At 38.5% G+C, this 20867-nt stretch overlaps 3 protein-coding genes across 3 annotated transcripts; 1 reads left to right on the top strand and 2 right to left on the bottom strand.

Annotated features, from left to right (window-relative positions):
• Nucleotides 1-1121: 1121 nt before the first annotated feature.
• Nucleotides 1122-4370, bottom strand: pdp2 (putative pyruvate dehydrogenase phosphatase isoenzyme 2). Its single transcript, XM_017691597.1, has 2 exons — nucleotides 4286-4370; nucleotides 1122-3659 (listed from the first exon to the last, which is right to left on the bottom strand). The coding sequence occupies exon 2, from the start codon at nucleotides 3606-3608 to the stop codon at nucleotides 2013-2015; it is 1596 nt and encodes a 531-aa protein (XP_017547086.1). The 5' UTR covers nucleotides 3609-3659; nucleotides 4286-4370; the 3' UTR covers nucleotides 1122-2012.
• An 859-nt stretch (nucleotides 4371-5229) lies between these two features.
• On the top strand, nucleotides 5230-16265 carry terb1 (telomere repeat binding bouquet formation protein 1). Its single transcript, XM_037540193.1, is given in 20 exon segments — nucleotides 5230-5239; nucleotides 5796-5906; nucleotides 6007-6135; nucleotides 6343-6471; nucleotides 6739-6799; nucleotides 7358-7455; nucleotides 7667-7795; nucleotides 8477-8629; nucleotides 8713-8844; nucleotides 8943-9068; nucleotides 10218-10343; nucleotides 10417-10655; nucleotides 10816-11123; nucleotides 11377-11441; nucleotides 11596-11691; nucleotides 11869-12018; nucleotides 12324-12365; nucleotides 14810-14880; nucleotides 15066-15223; nucleotides 16193-16265. Coding segments are annotated over 20 exon segments (2406 nt in total).
• A 974-nt stretch (nucleotides 16266-17239) lies between these two features.
• On the bottom strand, nucleotides 17240-20825 carry si:dkey-238c7.16 (uncharacterized protein LOC559078 homolog). The gene is made up of 2 exons (XM_017718265.2): nucleotides 20709-20825; nucleotides 17240-18578 (listed from the first exon to the last, which is right to left on the bottom strand). Exon 2 carries the CDS (start codon nucleotides 18568-18570, stop codon nucleotides 17758-17760), a length of 813 nt encoding a protein of 270 aa, XP_017573754.1. The 5' UTR covers nucleotides 18571-18578; nucleotides 20709-20825; the 3' UTR covers nucleotides 17240-17757.
• Between the last annotated feature and the right edge of the window lie 42 nt (nucleotides 20826-20867).

Below are 20867 nucleotides of genomic sequence, written 5' to 3'. Positions count from 1 at the left end.
GCATTTTTATGCAGATGATACCATTATCTGATGTTCTGCTTCATCACCAGCAGAGGCTCTTTCAAAATTACAGGAAGCACTTGTGACTGCTCAGCACAATCTTAGCTCTCTAAGGCTTGTTCTTCATGATCAAAAAACACAATATATCTTATTTTCTAAAAACTTGATACAAAGATCAGCTTTGCCACAAATGTACACACTGCTGGGCAGACCAATAGAATTAGTTTAATCTTGTAAATGATTAGGTTTTATATTAGATGATAACCTGTCTTAGGAATTGCATGTGGAACAATTGATAAAGAAGTTGAAGTTGCGATATTATTTTCGGAACAGTTTTTGCTTTAGTCAACAGAGTAGAAAACTAGTTGAAGTTACCTTTTCACCTATTTTAGATTATTGTGATATTTTTCATAGCTACACATCAAAGATAATGGTGCACTCATTGGACTCTGTTCATCATTCAGCATTAAGATTTATAATAGATATTCAACTGCATGAAACGATTGAATGGCCTTCACTTTCAGAGCAAAGACACTTTCATTGGTTAATTCTTTTCTTTGAAATAATAATTGGTCAGCTTCCTTCATATTTGTCTGCATTCCTATAAACAAACAAGTCACGATACAATTTACATTCTAGTAGTTATATTCAGCTAGATATTCTGATAGTATGGTCTGAATACAGCAAGGCAGCTTTTAGTTGTAGTGCTGCATCTTCATGGCATGATCTGCAGAAACATTTCCTTAAGTGAATTTAAGATAATTGTTAAAGAACTGTATCATTCTGTTTGTTCTTGTTTTTAATTTGGTCTTGACCCTGATTTGATTCTGTTGGTTGTGGTCGTGTTGTTTCTTTGTTGATTGTTTTGTGTGTTGCCTTCTTGTCTATGGCTCACTTGTAAAAGAGATTTTTAATCGCAACATGATTATCCTGATTATATAAAGGTAAAATAAAATAAAAAAAGTCTAGCAAAGCCATGTAAGACTCGACTATTCAAACACCTAAATGTAGTTCAGTAGCCTTATGGCTGATTTAGTTTTAAATGTGTGTGTGTGTGTGTGTGTGAGTGAGAGAGTGAGAGAGAGAGAGAGAGAGAGAGAGAATGAACAACAACAACAATATAGATGTGATAAAAATTCTTTAATTACCAGAAAGGCAAATCTTGCATGAATAGGGATGTGGGTTTAAAAATAGTTGATGGTTAAGATAAGAAAAAAAGAAAAGCTACCATATAAAAAAACAAACACACTTGGAATTAGTTAAAAAATTAACTGAATAAATACCTTCACTGAACACTCTTGAGTCGTGCAAATTCATAAACAATATATCATTCTACTATTAGCAAACTGGAAAGAATGTCACAAGTTCACAGCATAAAATATGACCTGTACCAATAAAAGATGATAATAACTATGACCACTATCAAATTACCAACTGATAATTAGCATTTTGTTTTGGCTACAAACATACAGTATCATACAGTGAGCTTTCACTAAAGTACAAAGTGAAAACATCTTCTTGGGAAAGGTCCAGTAAAGTAAACAGAATTAGTGTGGTTATAGAGACCATGTAAACTTTCACCCACAAATTAAACACATATGCTCTAAGAATATACATCTCTTAATTTTTTTTTTTTTTTACAAGGTCCCATTATCACAGACAACAAATTAAAAAAAAACAAAACAAGGGTTTAAAGTGACAGCTGTTGTTCAGGGCAAATCCAGCCCCCTTTCAGTCAGAGTTTACATAAGGAATGTATATAAAAAGGAACAACTGGCTCAAACAAACCCATGGCATATATTATGACTTGATGTATTGGTGTACATGATAAAACAGCAACCTAAACACTCACAACAGAACACAGAGGAACACTGAACATACCAGGAAATGACATAACAGGAAACATATGCTTATATTTACTACAAACATTACTCAAGTCACATTATTTCATTTGCAGACATTAAACTGACATGATCGATGTGAATTTTAAATCAATGGACTTCATAAATATACTAATTATTCCGGGATTGTTTGTTTAGACTGGAGTTAAAATATACCACAGTGACTGTAATGTCGTCTCGATACATGCGTGCCAGGTCATCTGGCAGTGCAAGCATGGCTGCCAGCCTCTCCTGGTCCATCTCTCCGTACTCATTAGTACCAAGAGCATGGCGAATCAGATGCGTGGCTGCATTCAGGTCAAGGGCCGGTGTTGCACGTGCTCGTCGCCGTAGCAACAACTGGTGCATCTGTCCCAGACTAATTTGCCGCTGGCTAGCAGAGACTGGTGCCTGCAAGTGAATGCCTGTCAAGTGTTCTGCCACCAGCCTGACTGCCTCCTCATTGTCCAGTTCATCCCACAAACCATCCGACGCCAGGATCATAAAACGGTCCTGTGGCCGAAGACGGTGATAGGTGACCTCTGGTGTGGCCTCTAGGTAAGGTGGTGTGAGGTAGTTTGGCGGAGTGTACTGATAGAGGTTCAGTGCCTCCAAGTCACAGCCTCCGCTCTCCAGCACGCTCTGCTGCAGCTCACGACTCCACTTAAAACGAACGTCCCCAAATGCACGCAATGGCATTAGTACCCCCAGTAGCCTATCATCTACGATGACCGTTTGGTGCTCACTTGATGGGTGCTGTGAATGCACACGCTGTAGTTCAGCTGTGTTGGCAGCATTGTGGTCCTGCGAAAGAGGCAGAGCACTCCAACTCCCATCACTCTCTTGGACCCCCAACACAGCCCGACAGTCTCCAGCATTCGCCACATATATGCTGTCAGGTCCCACGTGAGCAACACATGCTGTGCAGCCTGCAAAAGCAGCCTGGACAGCCGTGTTATGCATAAGATCATTCGCCAGTGGAACCTGAGCCTCCAAGGAGAGATCCGTGTCCAAGCGCTGAAAAGCATAACTAAGGGCTTCACTTGTGCTCATTCCATCACCATGTTCTTCACTCGCAAGCAGCTCCTGCCAGTAAACGCGCAAGTGATTGACATACAGAGACGCAGACTCACGGTAGTTATAGTCATTGTGGTGTTTGTACCACTGCAGGATCGGTGGCACAGGGCGTAGGGTCTCCATTGCAGCTTCCAGGTCTTCCAAGCCAGACTCTGACATCATTGCCACAGCAATATAATAATGCAGCCGCTCGCTAACAACCTGAGCACATGCATGGCCACCGTGACCATCAAACACACCAAATAACATGCCCCTAGTTTGCAAGCAAGTGGCAGTGCTGCGCCTGTCCTCTAATGGCGAATTGGCTGCAAGTTGATTACTCTCAAACTTCAGCACAGGGCTTGGACCACCACGCCTGTCAAACTCTGGAATACGCACAGATTGCTCATTAGCACGGAGTACTCCATCAATCTGCAGCCTGCTCAACTGGAAGTCCAGTTCTGGTACAGGAGTAGACAGTCCTTGCATTCTGCCTTGGCTTGAGTCACCATCTGACCTCCTACCATGAGAGGAGTAGGCCCGGGCCTGGGAGTGCAAAACTTTATAATGGCAGGATGAGGAACAGCGAGCATACCAGCCAGCTGAGAAACAGACAGACAGTGTGCCACTGCGAACATGGCACATAAGTCTTGTGCACATGTTAGAAGACATCACTGCCTGTATTTACAGAAAGCAAGCCTAGAATTCTTTCATCTGGAAATTCTGGGGGAAAAAAAACACAAAGAAACATGCACAAATCGTTAATGACGATTCTCTTACAACAATTTTTAAACAGTGTTTCAGTTACAGTTTACTGATATTTTGATTTTAATTCAAGATGTCTTATTAATTTCTTATGCATCGTCTCTGTACACTAGTCAATAAGAGAATGAGTATTGTACTATATTGGTTTGTTTACATGGAATTCAGAAATCGAGAGTAAGCTACCAAACGTTAAAGTCTAACTTAGAAGTAGTTATAAGTTAAGCCTAGTGACGTGACGCTTTCAGTGTTTCTATCGCTACTGTAAACTGTTTTATCTCGATTAATATATTGCACAGAACTCGTTATCTTCATAGTCTTGATTTGATGCGACCTAGACAACTAGCAACAAAAAAACAAAAACAAAGTTAGTCAGCGTTAACCTAGCTAGCTAACTATCTGGTTAACGATTATCAAGTCAGCTAACGTTAGCCAGGTAGCTTAAGCTGCTACACTTAACCGCAGCTTTAAAACTCAACAAATACTGTGTTCAACCCTATCGAACAGTATTACTGTAGACTAAATCGCTTGCTCTCTAGATAAAATAGGTCACAAAAACAGGCATACAAGAGGAAAACACACAACACCTGTCAAAGTCAATGACTGATTTCTTCGCCGGATCCAGCGTCTCTCGCTTTACATTTCGTTCACGGGTCTATGGTCTAAATGGTCATGTCTACTCAGTGACGTGTCCTCAAAAGTGCACGCCGGGAAATGTAGTTTTGGAGGCCTTACGTGATTTTAATAAAACCTACAAGCGAAATGACAAACATTTAGATAGTTGATTTGTTTTGGGGACCAGTAATACATTAAGGTAGTATGAAATCACCAGACAGACACTGTTTTCTGTAAGATATCCTTTTACGGAGGAGTTTGTATTCAACGCAGTGAAAATGCCTTAAGTCATGTGACCAGACTGGAGGGGGGAATATTTCAATAGCAAATAATGCTATTAAACACAATTTTTGACTGTGACTCTTAAAACAGGTTTTGCCCAAAGAGTTTTTTGAATAGTCGACTTATGTTTATCTGACCGAAATCGTAGCAACATCTTTCCTGTTGTTGATATTAGTCTAGACTCCTGTGAATGATCATTTGCTGTTAGTTTTGTTTTGTTTTAATTTAAATTGTAAGTTATCTGGCTAGCTAGCGCGTGATGTTAACTTACGCTAGTTAGGTAGCGTTAGCTAACAGCTAGACGAAGAAACCATGCATAAATGTAATTTTAGTTGTGGTCTTGTTCGTTTTCTGCAACAAATTATGATAAACAAAATAACAAATGAGCTTTCTAGGCAAGTTAACCAACGTTAGTATGTCAGCAATTGTCCTTTGGTCTAGAATCTGTTAGCTACTTAGCTAACGCTAGCTAGCTACCACTATGCACAGAGAACAGCTTACCGTCTTTAGGGTAAATCAAGTTTAGTTTTGTCTGAATTTTGAAGACACTTGGGTTAGGAAATAACGTTACTGTGATCTTGTTCTCTGCAGTTGGCAACACAGAGCAAGGAAATACATACAATCCCTGTTAAAAATGTTACATGGTAAGTCAGTCATGATGTCAAAAAGAGTCTTTGCATGTAACGTTATCAGTTAATAATGTAGTTACACCTCTACAAGACAGTAATAACTACTTTTCTTCTTTTCTTTTGCTCCCTCTTAATGCTCAGCCATATCAGATCATGTAAGACTGGTATTCCAAACAGATTATACCAAGGGCCTGACTATGTTTTTTCTTTTAATTTACAAGCACCATTAGTTAATCTTTTTAAAGACAAACCAATAGTAAATTTGAATAAATCAAAATTCATCTTACTAGGTAAGAATACTTTAAAAACTTGGATTGATTAATATGATGTTCTGTTTGAACTTTTTGTGCTGATGGATGAATTTGAAAAACTAGCCTACTTTTAAAAAGTTGTTCAGACAACTTGTATAAGGAAAGAGGAAAAAATGTCATAAATCAATCATATATCTGCACAGGGGTAGCCAAAGCTTTCTCAGTAAAAATCACATGGGCAAGATTAATGTGGGTGTGGAAATAGGCAATAAAAGTGATGTACAGTGTGATGACTTATGTGTTAAACCTTTTTTTCCCAGCAATCAAAACAGATCTCCACTTATTACTTGAGTGTCTGAAGTACCAGATGAAATGTCCAGACTCACAGAAACAAGCTCTACTTACTATAGTTTCAATCTGTCAACAGAATGGTCAGTTTCACATCATAATCACACATTGCCAGAATTTATCACTTATTCAGTGACACAAAATGTCTATCTAATGTAGTGTTGTATGTTTTTCATTCCACAGAGCACAACATAGAGTTTTTCAAAGAAATAGGAGGTGTGAGGTTCATTTATAACCTCTCCAGGTCTAGCCATTACTCTGAGGTTAAAGAGACAGCTCTTTTCTCACTTGGGTCCTTGGCTGAATTTAATGGTGCGTGTCTGTGAATGTCTTTGCAAACCTTCTGTTTGCATTTTATAGAAATAGGAATGTTTTATTTTTATGATGGTGCAGAAAAACAAACTATGATCATACTTTTTAATAGAAGAACTATTTTAACTTTGAATTTACTTCTCTCCACTGAAACTCCAATATCTTTGCAATCATAAGGCTGAAAGATGTTTGTCTCTTTCTTTGTAGAGAGCTGTAAACAGGCCCTCTGTAGGGAGGAGACATTCTGTGACTTGGCACAGTGCATGAAACACGAAGTGTACCACACGCAGAAGAGAGTGGCAGTATATATGCTCTGTGTATTGGTTTCCAACAACAGTAAGACTGGCTGCTAGTTGCATCATATTCAGTCACATGGTACTAGGTATTTCAAGTAGTCATTGGTCTTGTAATCAGACAGAATGAGAGCTAATCATCCATAGATGGCCTTTGTTTTGCATGCTGCTGCTTCAGAGTTTGCACACCAGACATTCCAATAATTCCAAAGTTCTGAGGATTGTAATCCCCACTGACCTCTCTCTCCAGTTAAGTCCAATATCCTACTAGACCTAAATAGATTGTTTTAAGTTTATCTTTGTGTCTTAGGACGGGGGCAAGTCCTTGCAAAGGCATCTGGATGCATTGATATTTTACTCACGTTATTCAGGTACACTGACTTTTCAGTGTTTTTCTTTGTCTATTGCTCTTATTCATAATTTTAGTTGTTAAAAATGATTCAGGTTACAGTATCAGAATTGTATGGTGGCTTGAAAGATTCTGTATGTATAGAATCCATATTTGAGAATAAAATATGAATGTCAAAGCGGCATTCTGGCCCACAACTAATATTTTATGCTAATTTGTCATATTATGTAATAAATGCAGTACTGCATTGAAGGCAATTATGTCAATAGGATTCTCCCCACCCCTGAGGCTATGCCCCTGCATCATCAGAAGAGGGCTTTCCTAGTCTTTAAAGCCAAAATATTACTCTCAAAACTTGCACTGCCATTGTAGGAGGCAAGTTGGCATGTTTACAACAGATGCAGATGTATTTTAGAGGACATGAGGAAGACAAAAAATAGAGGCATTGTAAAACTAATTTGTATGCATATCTAACACTGACAGCTTAATGCAGAAATGTCTGTATCTGTGTGAATTTAAGGATAAATACACACATTTAGTGTTCTGAATGTTGAGGACTGTTCTCTGTATCGGTTGTCAGGGACAGCTTTCCAGTCTCTGATGGGCCTAATGAACTGCTCCCACTGTGGGCTTCAGTGTCCAGTGCTCTTTGTGGCTGTGTCAACAACCCTCAGAATGGTACATGCACACACTATTATGCATCAGAACTGCTGATGTAATGGGACCTAATCAGTGCAGTAGGATAAGAAGCAGGGTCATTAACTCAGACTGAAGCCCTCTCATCACTTGTATAACCATTTGAAATAAAACACTTGATCATTGAAACAGAGTTAAAGTGCCCGACATTCTGGGCAAATGTTTATTTTCCTGTTTTATATTCCTGTACCAGAGGAAAACCAGAATGCATGCATGTGCATGCTTCCCCGAGTAAAAACGTGGCTGCAGCAGGTATCTGTATCCAAGGCAGAGTTGGTACAACCCATCTGCTCTTTCATTGGCATGGCTGTGGCCAATAACAGTGAGTACAAATTCCTGAATTGAGCATGAAACAGCCTAGTAGAGGTGCACGCTGTAGTTTTGAATGTTGAATGTGATTTGTGAAGTGTATTTCATTGTAAGTAGCCTTGTATTCTTACAATGGTAATTTTAAGAGCAGAGAGAAATAAACATTATTAACTTTGAAGAATATATAATGAATAAAAATGCATTGTTAAATTTTCAAAACATTCCCCAGTTCATACAATCCATATATGAAAACTAAGTTCACTGTTTTTGTGATTTCACATAAATGAACCTATTCAGCCTTTAGCATTTTAGCCCACTCATGCAGAAGTTTGCTTTTTTGGATTAGTCAAAATGCTGGAAAGCCAATCGGAACAAAGATCATTAAGACACAGTAGCAAAACAGCTTTTTTAATTCTAAGGGGTAAAGAGAGGTTGAAAAAGGTCCTGTTAAAATGAACTGTCTTAGTACATAAAACCTCAGAAACATTATGAGATGATATCAGAGAAAAAATAAAAATGCAAGAATAAAGATATGAACTCTTTAATATATATTACTGTAGCATGATTTTTTTCCCCAAGTAATTGAAGATGTTTTCGTGATGTAAAAGGCTGTAGGTATCTCCAAACTGCCAATACACAGATGGTAAGGTTATTGCAACATAATGCTAAACATCTGTATTTATTTGTCCTTCAGCATGTGTTCAGGAGTATTTTGCATCGGTTGGAGGACTGTTTACGCTCACTGACACTTTAGCAAGTGTGGCGCCTCAGTGCAAAGACAGTCCTGTGGCGTGTAAAATTGCTGTTATGATCACCAGAACACTTTCTGCCTGCATTGCAGACAATGGTAAAATATATACATCCACAAAAACAGTGAAACATGAGTGCAAACACAGTGATACAAGGGGCGTCTTTGATTCTCTTACCCAGAAGCTTTAGCACCTGTTGTGTCTAAGCTGCGGGTGGTACCAGACCTCCTCCTGCTGCTGTCCAGCCCAAATCTTTGTCCACGAGACCAGCTGGCAGTGGTGTTGACGCTTGGACACTGTACTGATGCATGTGGTGAGTGTGGATAAATTAATGTGTGCATGTTTTATTTGTTTAATGATGTAAAGAAATTGAGTAAACTAACATTTTATCCATCATCTTTCTCTCTCTAGTGGAGCATCAGTCAGAGTTAATGCTTGGTGGAGGACTGCCTCTGATGATCTCTCTACTGACAGATGCGAATGATGAGGAAGTCAGAAAAGCAGCTATTTTTGTGCTACAAACCTGTAAAAAGATCAGTGAGTTACATACACTGTCCTATGATTTGTCTGTAATGCATGTCATTCTAAGATACAAAGTTGTCATCAGTAACATTGTTACTGTTACTTGTTGTTATTTGTAGTGTGATTCAGTATTCTGTTTTGCAGCATTATGTCACGATTTACATTTATATTTTTTCATGTTTTAATTTCTGTTCATCTGTGTTCTCTCACTACCATACCCAGCATGCAAGGTAAGGTATAAGGTTAGGTCCAGATGCATTCTTCTCAACTCATGAATTCTCTCAGTAGTGATGATTATTTGAGACAGTTACTACAGTTACATGACTGAAATAATATTGTCAGCTTCCTAGCATTAATTATCAGCATTCATCAGCTGTTAAAAAATAGCTGTTATTAAAAAATAAATAAATACAGTTATTTGATGCCCAGGAATGTCAGCTACAGCAGATATTTCCAAGTAGTGATACACAGATGGTAAGGTTACTGCAAAATAATTATGTGTGTATAAAATATACACAATATAAAATATACTAAATATAACAATAAAGTGTCATTATTTGTTTTTTCCTGCAGCTTGTGCTCAGGATTTTTTTCATTAGTTGGAGGACTGGTTACACTCACACTTTGGCAAATGTGTTGTCTTACTACAAAGAGAATGCTGGGATCTGTAAAATTGCTACTAACATAATCAGAACACTGTCTGCCTGCATCAAAGGCAATATATACATCCATAAACACAGTAACACAAACATATGGCTGAAACAAAATATTCAGCTTCCTGGTAATAACATGAGCTATGTGCATTCATCAGCTAAGCAACAACCAACATATAGTTCATTTGGAAACATCTTCTGCCCTTTAAATGTTCACTTTCATGAACAGTTCAAGATTTCAAAACAGCCTACCCTCAAAATTCCATCACAAAGCAGTTGTAGATATTCAGAAGTTCCTTCTTCATCAGAAGTGTGTTTTCCTAGACTTCACACCAGAAAATGTCACTCTAGAGACCTCTGCAGCCCTGCTTTAAGATGCGAATAAGCATGTTTACAGTAGGTGTAGCGCTAGTTAAAATTTTCAATTTGACTAGAGGGTCTTTTTTATTGTTCTTTCAAATAGCATATTGATGATTGATGATCTCCCCTTTTGTCCCTTTCCATATTCTAGCGGAGACACTGGGCGGTGATGTATTGGGTCAGAGCGAGGAGTGTGACTTGCAGAGACACTGGCAGTCAGCCCGGGAAATACTACAGAGAATCCAGCGCCTTGAAAAACGACAACTGGTTTGTCGATGTGATCTTGCGACGTTTTATGTTTTCTGTGATTGTTAGAGAACATGATGAACTTGTTTGTTTTTCTCAGATAGAGGAAAAGCAGTTGGTAAAGGATACAGAAAATTCCCCACCTCGGCACACACAGCCAGTTTTGTTAAGGCCTGCGGAATGCAGAGAGGAGTTGTGGGAGGGCTTAGTGGTGCGAAAGGTGAAAGGTCAAAACTGGGTATATGAAGAGGAGTTGGACAGAGAGAACATTATGCACATGACCCCTACACAAACTCAGGTTCAGCCAGTCACAACCCAGAGAATGAAAAACCTTGAGCCAATGGTGAAAATCTATGCATTTAAAATTTAAGTTAGCGTGACAAGTTTAAATGCAAGTTAGAGCAACAAACTTATGTTGAGGTCTGTTGACAGTCTGAAGTGGTTATATGGCAGGTTGTTAAAAATATATGCATTTCACGGTAGACTTTGTTGTGTGTTTGCAGCCTCATGTTCGGAGACAGATCTTTAGAGACTTTAATAAGTCAGTAAATCCTTCCCAAATAAGAGAGGAACCAGAGGAGAGAGAGAATAATAAAAAGAGGGAGGTAACAGAAAAAAGTGAACTACAAATGAGAAGAGAGGAGATGAAAAACAGAGATGTTGAGAAAATGGATATAGATGAAAGAGAAGAGATAGTAAAAATGAAAGCACACCTCAGGCGAAGGACAGACACTATTGACTGGACTAATGGAAATGCAGACAAAGCCACTTGCAGCAAGCCACCAGCAGAAGGCGACAGAGACATGCAACGGTAACATATGCCAACAGTGAAAAATCCATTTCTCAGTCGTAAACACAGCTACCACGCACTAAGATAATTTTGTTCCGTCCTTGCAGTCCAGTAACTTACAGACTAACCTACAGTATATAATAATTTAATTCCAAAATATGCTAAAAACAGCTTTGAACATGTTGAGCTTATGTGACTCTCCATCACTGTTAGTGGAGTTTGCCTTGTCACTACAGTGACATTTTTTCTGTGTTGTGTTTTTGTTGGGTTTCAGCCCAGATATTTTCAGACATCCTGCTCCCATGAAGCGACGCCAACAGAGACAGTCTCCCTCTGATGGTACAAAACACTCTGTCTAAAGCTTCTCTGTCCTCACTGCTGAGAGCACAGTTTAAAATGCATAAGCATACATTTCTTTAAAGTTGTCTTATGTACAGAAATCATTTCCCTGTCATTGCAACTTGTAGCCTTGTATGTTGTGCTCTCTGCTTAGATGAGCTGTCTCTGTGCTCCGAGATATTGGAGAGTGAGATTGAGAGGATCCTCATCACTTCAGATGTATCCAAACCCAGCAAGCTACGCTGCGTAGGTTTGTTGGGCTAGTGCACACTTTTACCTCAAAGAGAATGATAATTGATGTCTAAACAAAGACATTAATTCATGCAAAACCCTTAAAGTTCCCTTTGTTTCTTTCTTGTGTTGGTTATTCATGCTCATTTTACTCCCAGCATAATGCAGCTTTTTTGTTGCTGGTTCTGTGTTTCAGGATGTGTGAGTGGAGTGGATGAGGTGAACAGCCATTCTATTGGTACTATGCTGCGTAGCTGCAGTTGCCTTTGCGAGTTTCACCAGGTGTTGCAGCAGGCAGAGGACCGCTTCAAGAGAAGCCTGAAACATGAGCATTCCATGCACACAGGCCAGGCCAGTGATGCTAGGATGTTTGAAAGTACCTCCAAACATGGCAGCATGAAAAAGAAAAGGAGATTAGGGTACACAGACAGACCGAACCATTGGGACGCTGTGAAATGTAAGAGACCATGAAGGAGGGGAATCATTTAGCAAGAAGTAATGAGTTGATAATAAGGGAAATTGGAATTAAGCCTTTTGATTGAAGACTGAACTATTTCCTTTTTGTCCAATTCAGTCTAAAAAATCCCCCCACACTCATGTTTTCCTTTCTCCCTGAAATTTCCTTTGCTCTCTCACTCTGTCACTTTCCAGTCATAAATCTCACCCCACTGAAGAGGCCATGTGAAGCAGAGGGTAAGAGATTTTTTATTAATTTTTTTTAGTTAGTCATTTCTAATTATACAGAAATTCTTTAGAAATTAATCAGTTTCTGTTGGCAGTGTTTGGATGTTGGGATGAGTAGAAAGCATTCATCTGGTCATTGTTAAAAAAATTTGAAGTACCTGTCCCTTACTTTACTTTTTGTCACTACCATTGCTTGGGCAATATGGCAAAAATATAAAATCATGATACTTCAAGACTTGAGAGTTATGAGGGTTAAATGTATTTTGGTGTGTCCTTAATTATCCTGTCAGTTGGCACTTGGTAGCTGTGTAACCAGATATTTATGTTTAGGAATGGCAAGAAGGTAGGGGAAAAGTAAATTGTATTGTAATGCATTGAATTGCTGGTGAGAAAAGGAAGAACATTGGAACTGTAGGTTTTGTAAAAATGTCCCAGTTAGATCTGACCTCTGCTCAGTGAGCAGTTACTATGGATACACATTCATTAGGACACAGGAAATGGCCAGACATGACATGCCATGACCCGTACTCATATTCTTATACAGTCTTTGTGAACACGTCCCTTTATTTTCTGCAAAATATAATAAAGACTCTCTCAGTGATTCCATGATTGGTGTACCATTTGGCCCTTGTAATTCTTAAATTCAAAACTTAATTTTTTTTAGCTTTTTATGGTATTCAGTCTAAGAAAGCATACATTTAAAAGTTCAAAACATTGAACCAATCTCAAGCAGTGTATCTTTTTTTTGCAAAGAACTAGCAAAACACAAAATTTAGCAGAACACAAAAATTATGATAACTGGCATCCATGCTAATGGCATAAGGCCTTGAAAGACTTTCTAATGATTTACATAGTGTTTTTCTTTAAGTAAGGAATAATTTACTTTTAGTCAATAATTAGAGGAACACTGTTGAGCTTTCAGAGTAATCTTGTCAGTTGTAATCACAGTTTCATTGAACATAAAGAAAAAAGAATGAGAGAACTTGTTTTCAGGGAATTGAGATAACGCAGAGTGCCTTTGAATATTTAACTTTGAGATATTTCATAAAGATGAATGTGTTCAGGTAACAGGGTTGAACGAATGTTAAGACACAACTAAAATACCTTTTTCATAATTTGATTTTAAGTGGATTCACAATTTGATGCAAAGATTTTTTAAAAGTATTTAAATGATTATATTTCAGGGTAATGTGTAGGTATACTGAGCTGGGACAGGCCAATACTGTTTCCTATATGCTGTTAATAGGTTTTATGAATGAGTTATTTATCTAAAACACAGATAAAGGTTGTTATGAACAACATTTCACTCATGTTTAAAACATCTTTTCATTTGTATATGTATTTTAATTTAAGTTTAGTATCCCATATGTATCTGTGGACTGATTATTGAGATTTGCTTCAATTGTATCCAGTTTGAATTCACATAGTGCTTGCATTCCTTTATCTGGGGCTGTTTTAGGTTTTTTCCGTCAAATCATTATGTGCAGGCATTCAGTATGGACAAATTCACATCACTGTCATGTTTATGTTACTGCCCATACACAGAAGGCTACAGGTGAAGAACACAGTAACATGTATTCAGTTGTGCATGTATATGTATATAAAAGTGAGTACACCTCTCACATTTCTGCAAATGTTTTTATATTTTTATATTATTATTATTATGTCTTTTAATGTGACAACACTATAGAAATGAAACTTGGATATAACTTAAAGTAGTCAGAGTACAGCTTATATAACAGTACAGATTTACTGCCCTCTGAAAATAAGGGCATGGAATTCACCAGAGCTGCACAGGTTGCTACTGGAATGCTTTTCCACTCCTCCATGATGACATCATGGAGCTGGTGGATATTAGACACCTTGCAATCCTCCTCCTTCCGCTTGAGGATGCCCCACAGGTGCTCAGTTGGGTTTCGGTTGGTAGACATACTTGGCCAGACCATCACCTTTATCTTCAGCGAGGCAGGAAGCTGTATTCTGACTACTTCAAGTTATATCCAAGTTTCATTTCTACAGTGTTGTCCCATGAAAAGATATAATAAAATATTTGCAGAAACGTGAAAGGTGTACTCACTTTTGTAAGATACTGTATATGCACACAAGAAATCGTTTAATCTTTTTCTTATAGTTGGTCATTCAGCTGTACTGCACTGTAAGAAAGAGTAATGGAGAGTAATGCTCTGCTATGGGAAATTGCAGCATAGAGTATATACTAGACAGGGTACTGTAGAGGATTCTGTATTTTGCTACTGTGTGTTGAATACGTTTTCTCAGTTTGCAGTCTGTTATTCTAAAGATATTGCCACATCTGCTCTGAATAAATATGGCTATAATACAGCACATATGCTTTGCTTGCATTCATATCAAGAGGAGGGACAATGCTGAATGCAAATGAAGGTTCTGTTTAGTTTCATTGCGCCACCTCCCTCTTTTTGTTCTTTCTTTTATAGGCTCACACATGGAAAAGAGAAACGTTTCCAGTCTTCAGTATAAAACAAGCCTTGGGCATAGCAAAGAGACTGTAAGATTTTATTATTATTATATTAATTTTATTATTTAGTGGTTGGGTTGAGGTATGTCTAAGAAAATATATTAATAGCTTAACTTATCCATCATATCATACAATTAGATTTCATTTTATCATGTTTTCTTTAATGGTCAAAGACCTTTGCACAGCAATCTACATGTAACTATCTGACTCTTCAGTTATCAGGCAGTCAAAAGATAAGGAAGAACTATTCTGCAGATGAGCTGGTTTTCCTTAATGAAGGTGTGAGGCGTTTTGGTAACTCCTGGAACTCCATACTTTGGGCTTACCCCTTCCAGAATGGACGCTCTAACATAGATCTGGCCAAGAAATATAGGCAAGACACAGAGCATGAAATATTATTACCTGGAAATATTAATACCAAGTATTACCTGCAATCTAACAGTGCACTTGTAATCTGTCATTTTATTGCTTATCTTTTACATTTTCTAAATTCCCATTGAACATGTAAATTTTAGATATTTCACATAATTTATAGAAGTGAATATGTTCAGTTAACAGCATTTAGCAAATGATGAGGGCCACACAATTAAAATGTTCATTTTGTTATAGCCTGTAATGAAAGTATTCACACTTTAATGTGAAAATAATAAAATTCTGAAGTGTTTTAATGATTATATTTCAAGGTAAAGTGTAGGGATAGTTGACTGGGACAGACAAAAGTATTGTTTTTGAAGTGCTGTAGATAGGTTTTATTAATATTTTAACCTTGTAAAAAATAAAATGTCTGTTTAAAATGTCTTTAACCTTTACATAGATATTTGTAAATGTAAAATCATTTGGATAAAAATGGCATCCCATTCGTGGAATCTGCATCTATGAATTGATTACAAATCCTATCCAGTTTGTCTTTACAGTATCCTGGAGCATACACACCTACACACCTTTACCTGAGGCTGATTTAGTTTTCCAGTCAAATCATTGTGCAAGCAGTTTCACGCACATATGTACTATGTACTAAAACATATTAGGTCATATTATATTATTATCATATTATATTATAAAAAGGCTACAAGTCATGAACACAGTAGCATGTGAGATATATGCATGCACACACAATGTAGCTGCAGACCGTCTGCAGCTATATTATGCTGTGGGAATCTTTTCCAACTACTAATTTGACAGGTCAGCAGTTAGTATTATTGGTGCAACAGTGCTTTTTATTGAAGTCCACCAAAGCTCAGTCAAAAAGAAGAACATGTATAATTATCTCTTCCATTCCATCATATTTCTGTGTGCTGCCTGTCTGTTGAACCCTATTTTTTCCCCTCTCTCTCATTCGCAGAAAGCTAAAGCAGGGCTTAGCTCAGGCACCAGACCATCTCACACTGGATTCTGCTGAACAAAGAGTTCTTTAAACAGGCGACATGGTCTACACCGTTTCAGCACTTGAGTTGGCTGTCAGACTGTTGGAGAGGTGTCACAGTGTGCAACTCTTTACTGTTAAAAATAGAATGGAATATTTACGAACATTTATTCGTTAGTGTTCACTAAAATAGGTGATGGCTGTCTTCATATGGAAAGAGAAGTGAGATGTTAATTTAAACTTAGTAGTATTTATAATTCAAATGAATCATTTGTTGAACTTTGGTTGAATTAAAGTTTTTTCTAGTTGACTTGATTATGTGAGGAAATTATTGGATCTCTGTTACTGTGATTGTGAGAAAAGACCCTGTGCAGCAGCAAAAAAGTAGCCACTGCTGTTTATGTGGTGCACATAGGCTCCTATAAATGTGATTCCTTGTATTTCAGTAGTATACAAAACTGTTATGACTGTTCTTACCACACATCCTTAAAGAGACTAAATAAGAAGAAAACAAAAAGAACAAATTCATGTTATTTATAATTGATAATGTGGATAATAATAACTGGATGTTGTCTGTTTAGTATGTCTGCTTCTGTGGAGCACATGAGAATCTTTTACTGTGAGAACCTCATCTGGTACTCACATTCTTTACTAGACGTAGAGGAATGAGAGACAGATTTATTTATGTGGGACGGAGGCTTCTCAGGCTAGGTCGCGGATTTTGGAGTCCCCCTCTTTGGCCCCTGAAACCCCTTTCCTTTGGAAAGAATGCTGCCCTTCCCCCGTTCATGTCCATCTTTGAAAGCTCAAGTATGTGTGAGTGTGTAAAATGTTCTAACAAAGAAATGGTGAGCTCCCAGTACAGTAGAATGGAAATCTGAGTACTACATGAGCAAGTCTTTGAGCACTGGGACACTCCACTCACTTCCCAGATGTTTAGTTCTTGGCCTTCTTCCACAGTATTCCTACAAACGCAAATTTGAGATTGTCAAACATTATATTCAGAAATTACAGAGAGGACAATGATTGATTCTGATCTCTTTAATGAAGTATGGCAACTATGTTAAACTAGTTTCAGGCTAAAATATCATAAAGGCATTGTAGGTTTATAAAAGAGATTACTAGTGAAGATTTTGTGATTCATCCCACTTTATTTTTTCCATTTGCTCTCATTGCTTTAGCATGATATTACTTTATGCCTGGTTATGACAGGTCACATTTAAGGCCACTTGATTGTTACATACTCAGAATAGAAAGACATGTTACTACAACACCCTTTCAGCTAACATTTTAAAATATGAGTTTGTTTCATGTTTATATGACTAATATTCATTATGCTTCTGAGGTGATTGATGCTGGAGCTTGCATATGTAGTTAATACATTTCATTTCTGTTACATTATCAGTGGTTTCAGAGAACATAGGGTCTTAAACAAAAAACCTCACTTTATTATTCAGGCACACTTCTTCACTATCTAGATTGTTGTCTAGGTATGAAGTGCTTGTCCCTGTAACAGTCGTTTACTCAGAGCATGTCCATGTGTTTTATATTAGGTCATTGACAGTGTTGACAGCCGTACTCAGCGCCTGCTCCATGTCTCCCAAGTCAACCAATGAATCAGAGTTCAGAGTTGTGGGGTCAGCGCCAGCTTCACAGTTCAGAAGGTCTTCTGCTGGTGCTGCATCCTGTTTCATGCACACCAGTGGTTCCTCACTCTCAGATGGTGCCTGAGCATCATTTTGAATGGGGATGCCTAGGTCCTCCACTGCCACAGATAAAATGTCTTTAGCCACTGCTGCAGAAACAGTCTCTGGAAGGAGGCTCTCTGCGTTAGGCTGCGACAATAGCAGCTCATCCAGGGTTGAAGGTTCGGATGGCAAGTTTGCAGGTTCTTCGGGAGGTTCTGGGTTGGAGAGATCAATTTTGGGTGTAACCTCCTGTGAAAGATCTACCAGGGGCTCAGCTTTGGGTTCTGTAGCTGGCTCTGTGGGGTCATCCTTCACACTGACTGCTGCCATCATGGCTTCCACTGCTCCCATGCCCTTGTTTACAAGATCTTCAACCGGGCCAGCAATTTGTTCGCTTACAGAGCTCACTATTTCCTCTACAGCTTGTGTGATGGTCTCCACAGCTCCAAGACTAGAGGATTGCTCGCTGGGTGCTGTATCCACAGCAGGAGCATTTTCTGAGGCCTTGGGCTCCGCTGCATTCTCAGCTTCTTCAGGTTTCTGCTCATTGGTCTCAGTCTTGGCTAAAGCCTCTGCTGTTTCAGGCTGCTCTGCGACTGGACCCTCCGCTACCACTCCCTCTGCTCCTGCAGCACATTCACTCTTTCTCCGACTCAACTTTGCTCCCATTCTTCTCACTACAAAACATGCAGGACATCTTTTAGAAAAGTTGTTTCTTCATTCAAGGCAGTGCAAACAGGCTATAGTCCAGTGTTTGAACTCCCTCACTAATATGAAGACTCAGCACTTGGCCTTAAAACATAATAAAACTGCTGCGACTTCAGAACTGCAAAATATATGCATTCCCTGCTAACGGCAGAGTGACAACACTTGGGTGTGCACATTGACAAAGTGATCAACTTAAACAGTTATGCAAATGGAACTAGGCATCAAGAAGAAAAAAGGGGGAAAAGTTTAGGCACCAAGCACCATTTTGTATTGGAATGAGTATGACATCGTAAGTAGCGGGCAACAGGAAGTGGCCTCAGCAGGAAGGACCAGATCAGATAGAAACAAAACATCCGTAAGCTTTCTGCATGCCAGTTAGGGAAATACAGTGTGTGTGAGAGTCTCCATGTGCAAGACTGGCATGTTTCATTTCAAAGCATTTGCAGCACTGTCCAGGTAGAGCAGTGGACAGACACAAAGCATGTAGATTCTTTGACAGGTTAAAGAGAGGACTATTATATATGAAAGGCTATGTGATTATACAGTTGGTCACTGCATAGGCCTAACATTTCCAACAAACTTCATCTGCTGCCGCAGTCTCTGATTAAGACCACTTAGCATAAATTACAGCTTACCAAGACAAGCTAAATGTTTCCATTATATTTAATTAGAACTGCTGTCTTTTTATCACTGTCATGTAATCTTACACTGCCTGCCATGGTCAGTAGTAAACCAGTTTTACTGAGACGTTAGACACAGGATAAAATTCCTAGAGTTAATGCAGTTGCTTTTTCTCAAAGGATGGGCATTAACAATCATTTTCTATGCTTTTAAAACTGTTCTTGTGCACATAAAAAGGGGAATCTTTGTATTTCTACAGTGCAAACCTGTAAAAGTGGACAACAGAAAACATATTTGAAAGTCTTTGCATTAGTATGTGCAAACAGGCTGTTAAATAATTCCAAAATAAGACAGGCTTAAAATCTTTTTTTTTTCATGAGATGATTGCTGTCGAAACAAAACAAAAAATGTTAACTTTACAGGAAAAAGCAAAAACCCCACATTTAATGTAAGCTTTATTCCAAGTGATTTGAACATTCGTATTGGTCAGTTCATCATGAAAGTGTTACACAATGTTAATGGACATCTGCTGTGCTTAAATGATGTTCAGATGGAGATGCGCAGTTTATTTCTTAAAGAAACCACTTGGAATAAGCTATTTAATCAGGATGGTATGGGATGTATCGATACTTGAGCTCTGTTCGAAGTATCAAGGTATTTACTCTGGTATTCAATAATATCGTATTATGTGCAAAAAAAAGTATTTCGTGCACGTTGTATGTAGGATGTGTTGAGTTGTTTTAAAGGTAAAGTCTTTAGTCATTTTAAGGATAGAAAAAGATCTTCGAACTCTGATACCAAGACAGACTTCTTGCTTCTTGAAGGCTGAGTTAAAGAGACAAAGCAAAGCAGTGAGCCACGCCTTCTTCCAGCGCGCTGAGCAGGAGTGCCGTTAGAGAGCACTGTTCTCAGGAGTGCTTTAGCCTAAAGCCGATTAATAATTATTCCGCTTAAGTTAAGGTAAACAAGGCAGATACTAAATGCGTTAAGTTGTTTTTACACATCTATCACAGAGACGCCCGTCAGCTGGCTGACTGTTCGTTAGGCTGGTCAGACAGCGCTGAACCGCTGCGGGTGTGAGCAGTGAGGCAGAAGAGCGGTGAGAACAGGCTGAGCTGCTGTTTGTGTTTTTGCCAAACACAGTCTCCTTTTAGCATTCGCACTTCTGGACAGACGGACACGATAAACACACTAACGTATTTAAAACACGTCTGAAAGCATTTCTCAAAGATTTGTAACTTAAGTGAAATAAAGGCTCAAACTTTTGGGATGAAAAAAAAACTAAAACTCTTAACAGTAAAGCAGCCCATATGAAAAAAAGCTAAACAAAAAGGAATAAAAGGTTCTCTCGGGATTACTTTGCTTATAAATATACTTCAGTAGATGTGCTAGCGTTTGAAAACAGAGAAGTTTGATTCTCACATTGGTGCTTAAGCAGCTACATATAATCTGAGTAAATGTGTCTACATGTTACCCACCTCTTTTGCTGAATGGTGAAGGAACTGCAGCTCCGTGGCTTCTCTCAGCAGACTAACAGACTGACTGACTGTCCGAGATGAGATGAATCCAGCTGCCCCTCCCTTCTTGCGGTTCTGTGCAAGAGTGCGTGTTTTATAGGCTCCACCAACCTTCCCCTT

This window comes from Pygocentrus nattereri, chromosome 7 (assembly GCF_015220715.1).
Source record: "Pygocentrus nattereri isolate fPygNat1 chromosome 7, fPygNat1.pri, whole genome shotgun sequence".
Classification (NCBI taxonomy): domain Eukaryota; kingdom Metazoa; phylum Chordata; class Actinopteri; order Characiformes; family Serrasalmidae; genus Pygocentrus; species Pygocentrus nattereri.
The sequence above is the reverse complement of the archived record's forward strand: the minus strand, read 5'-3'. Positions and strand labels throughout refer to the sequence as shown.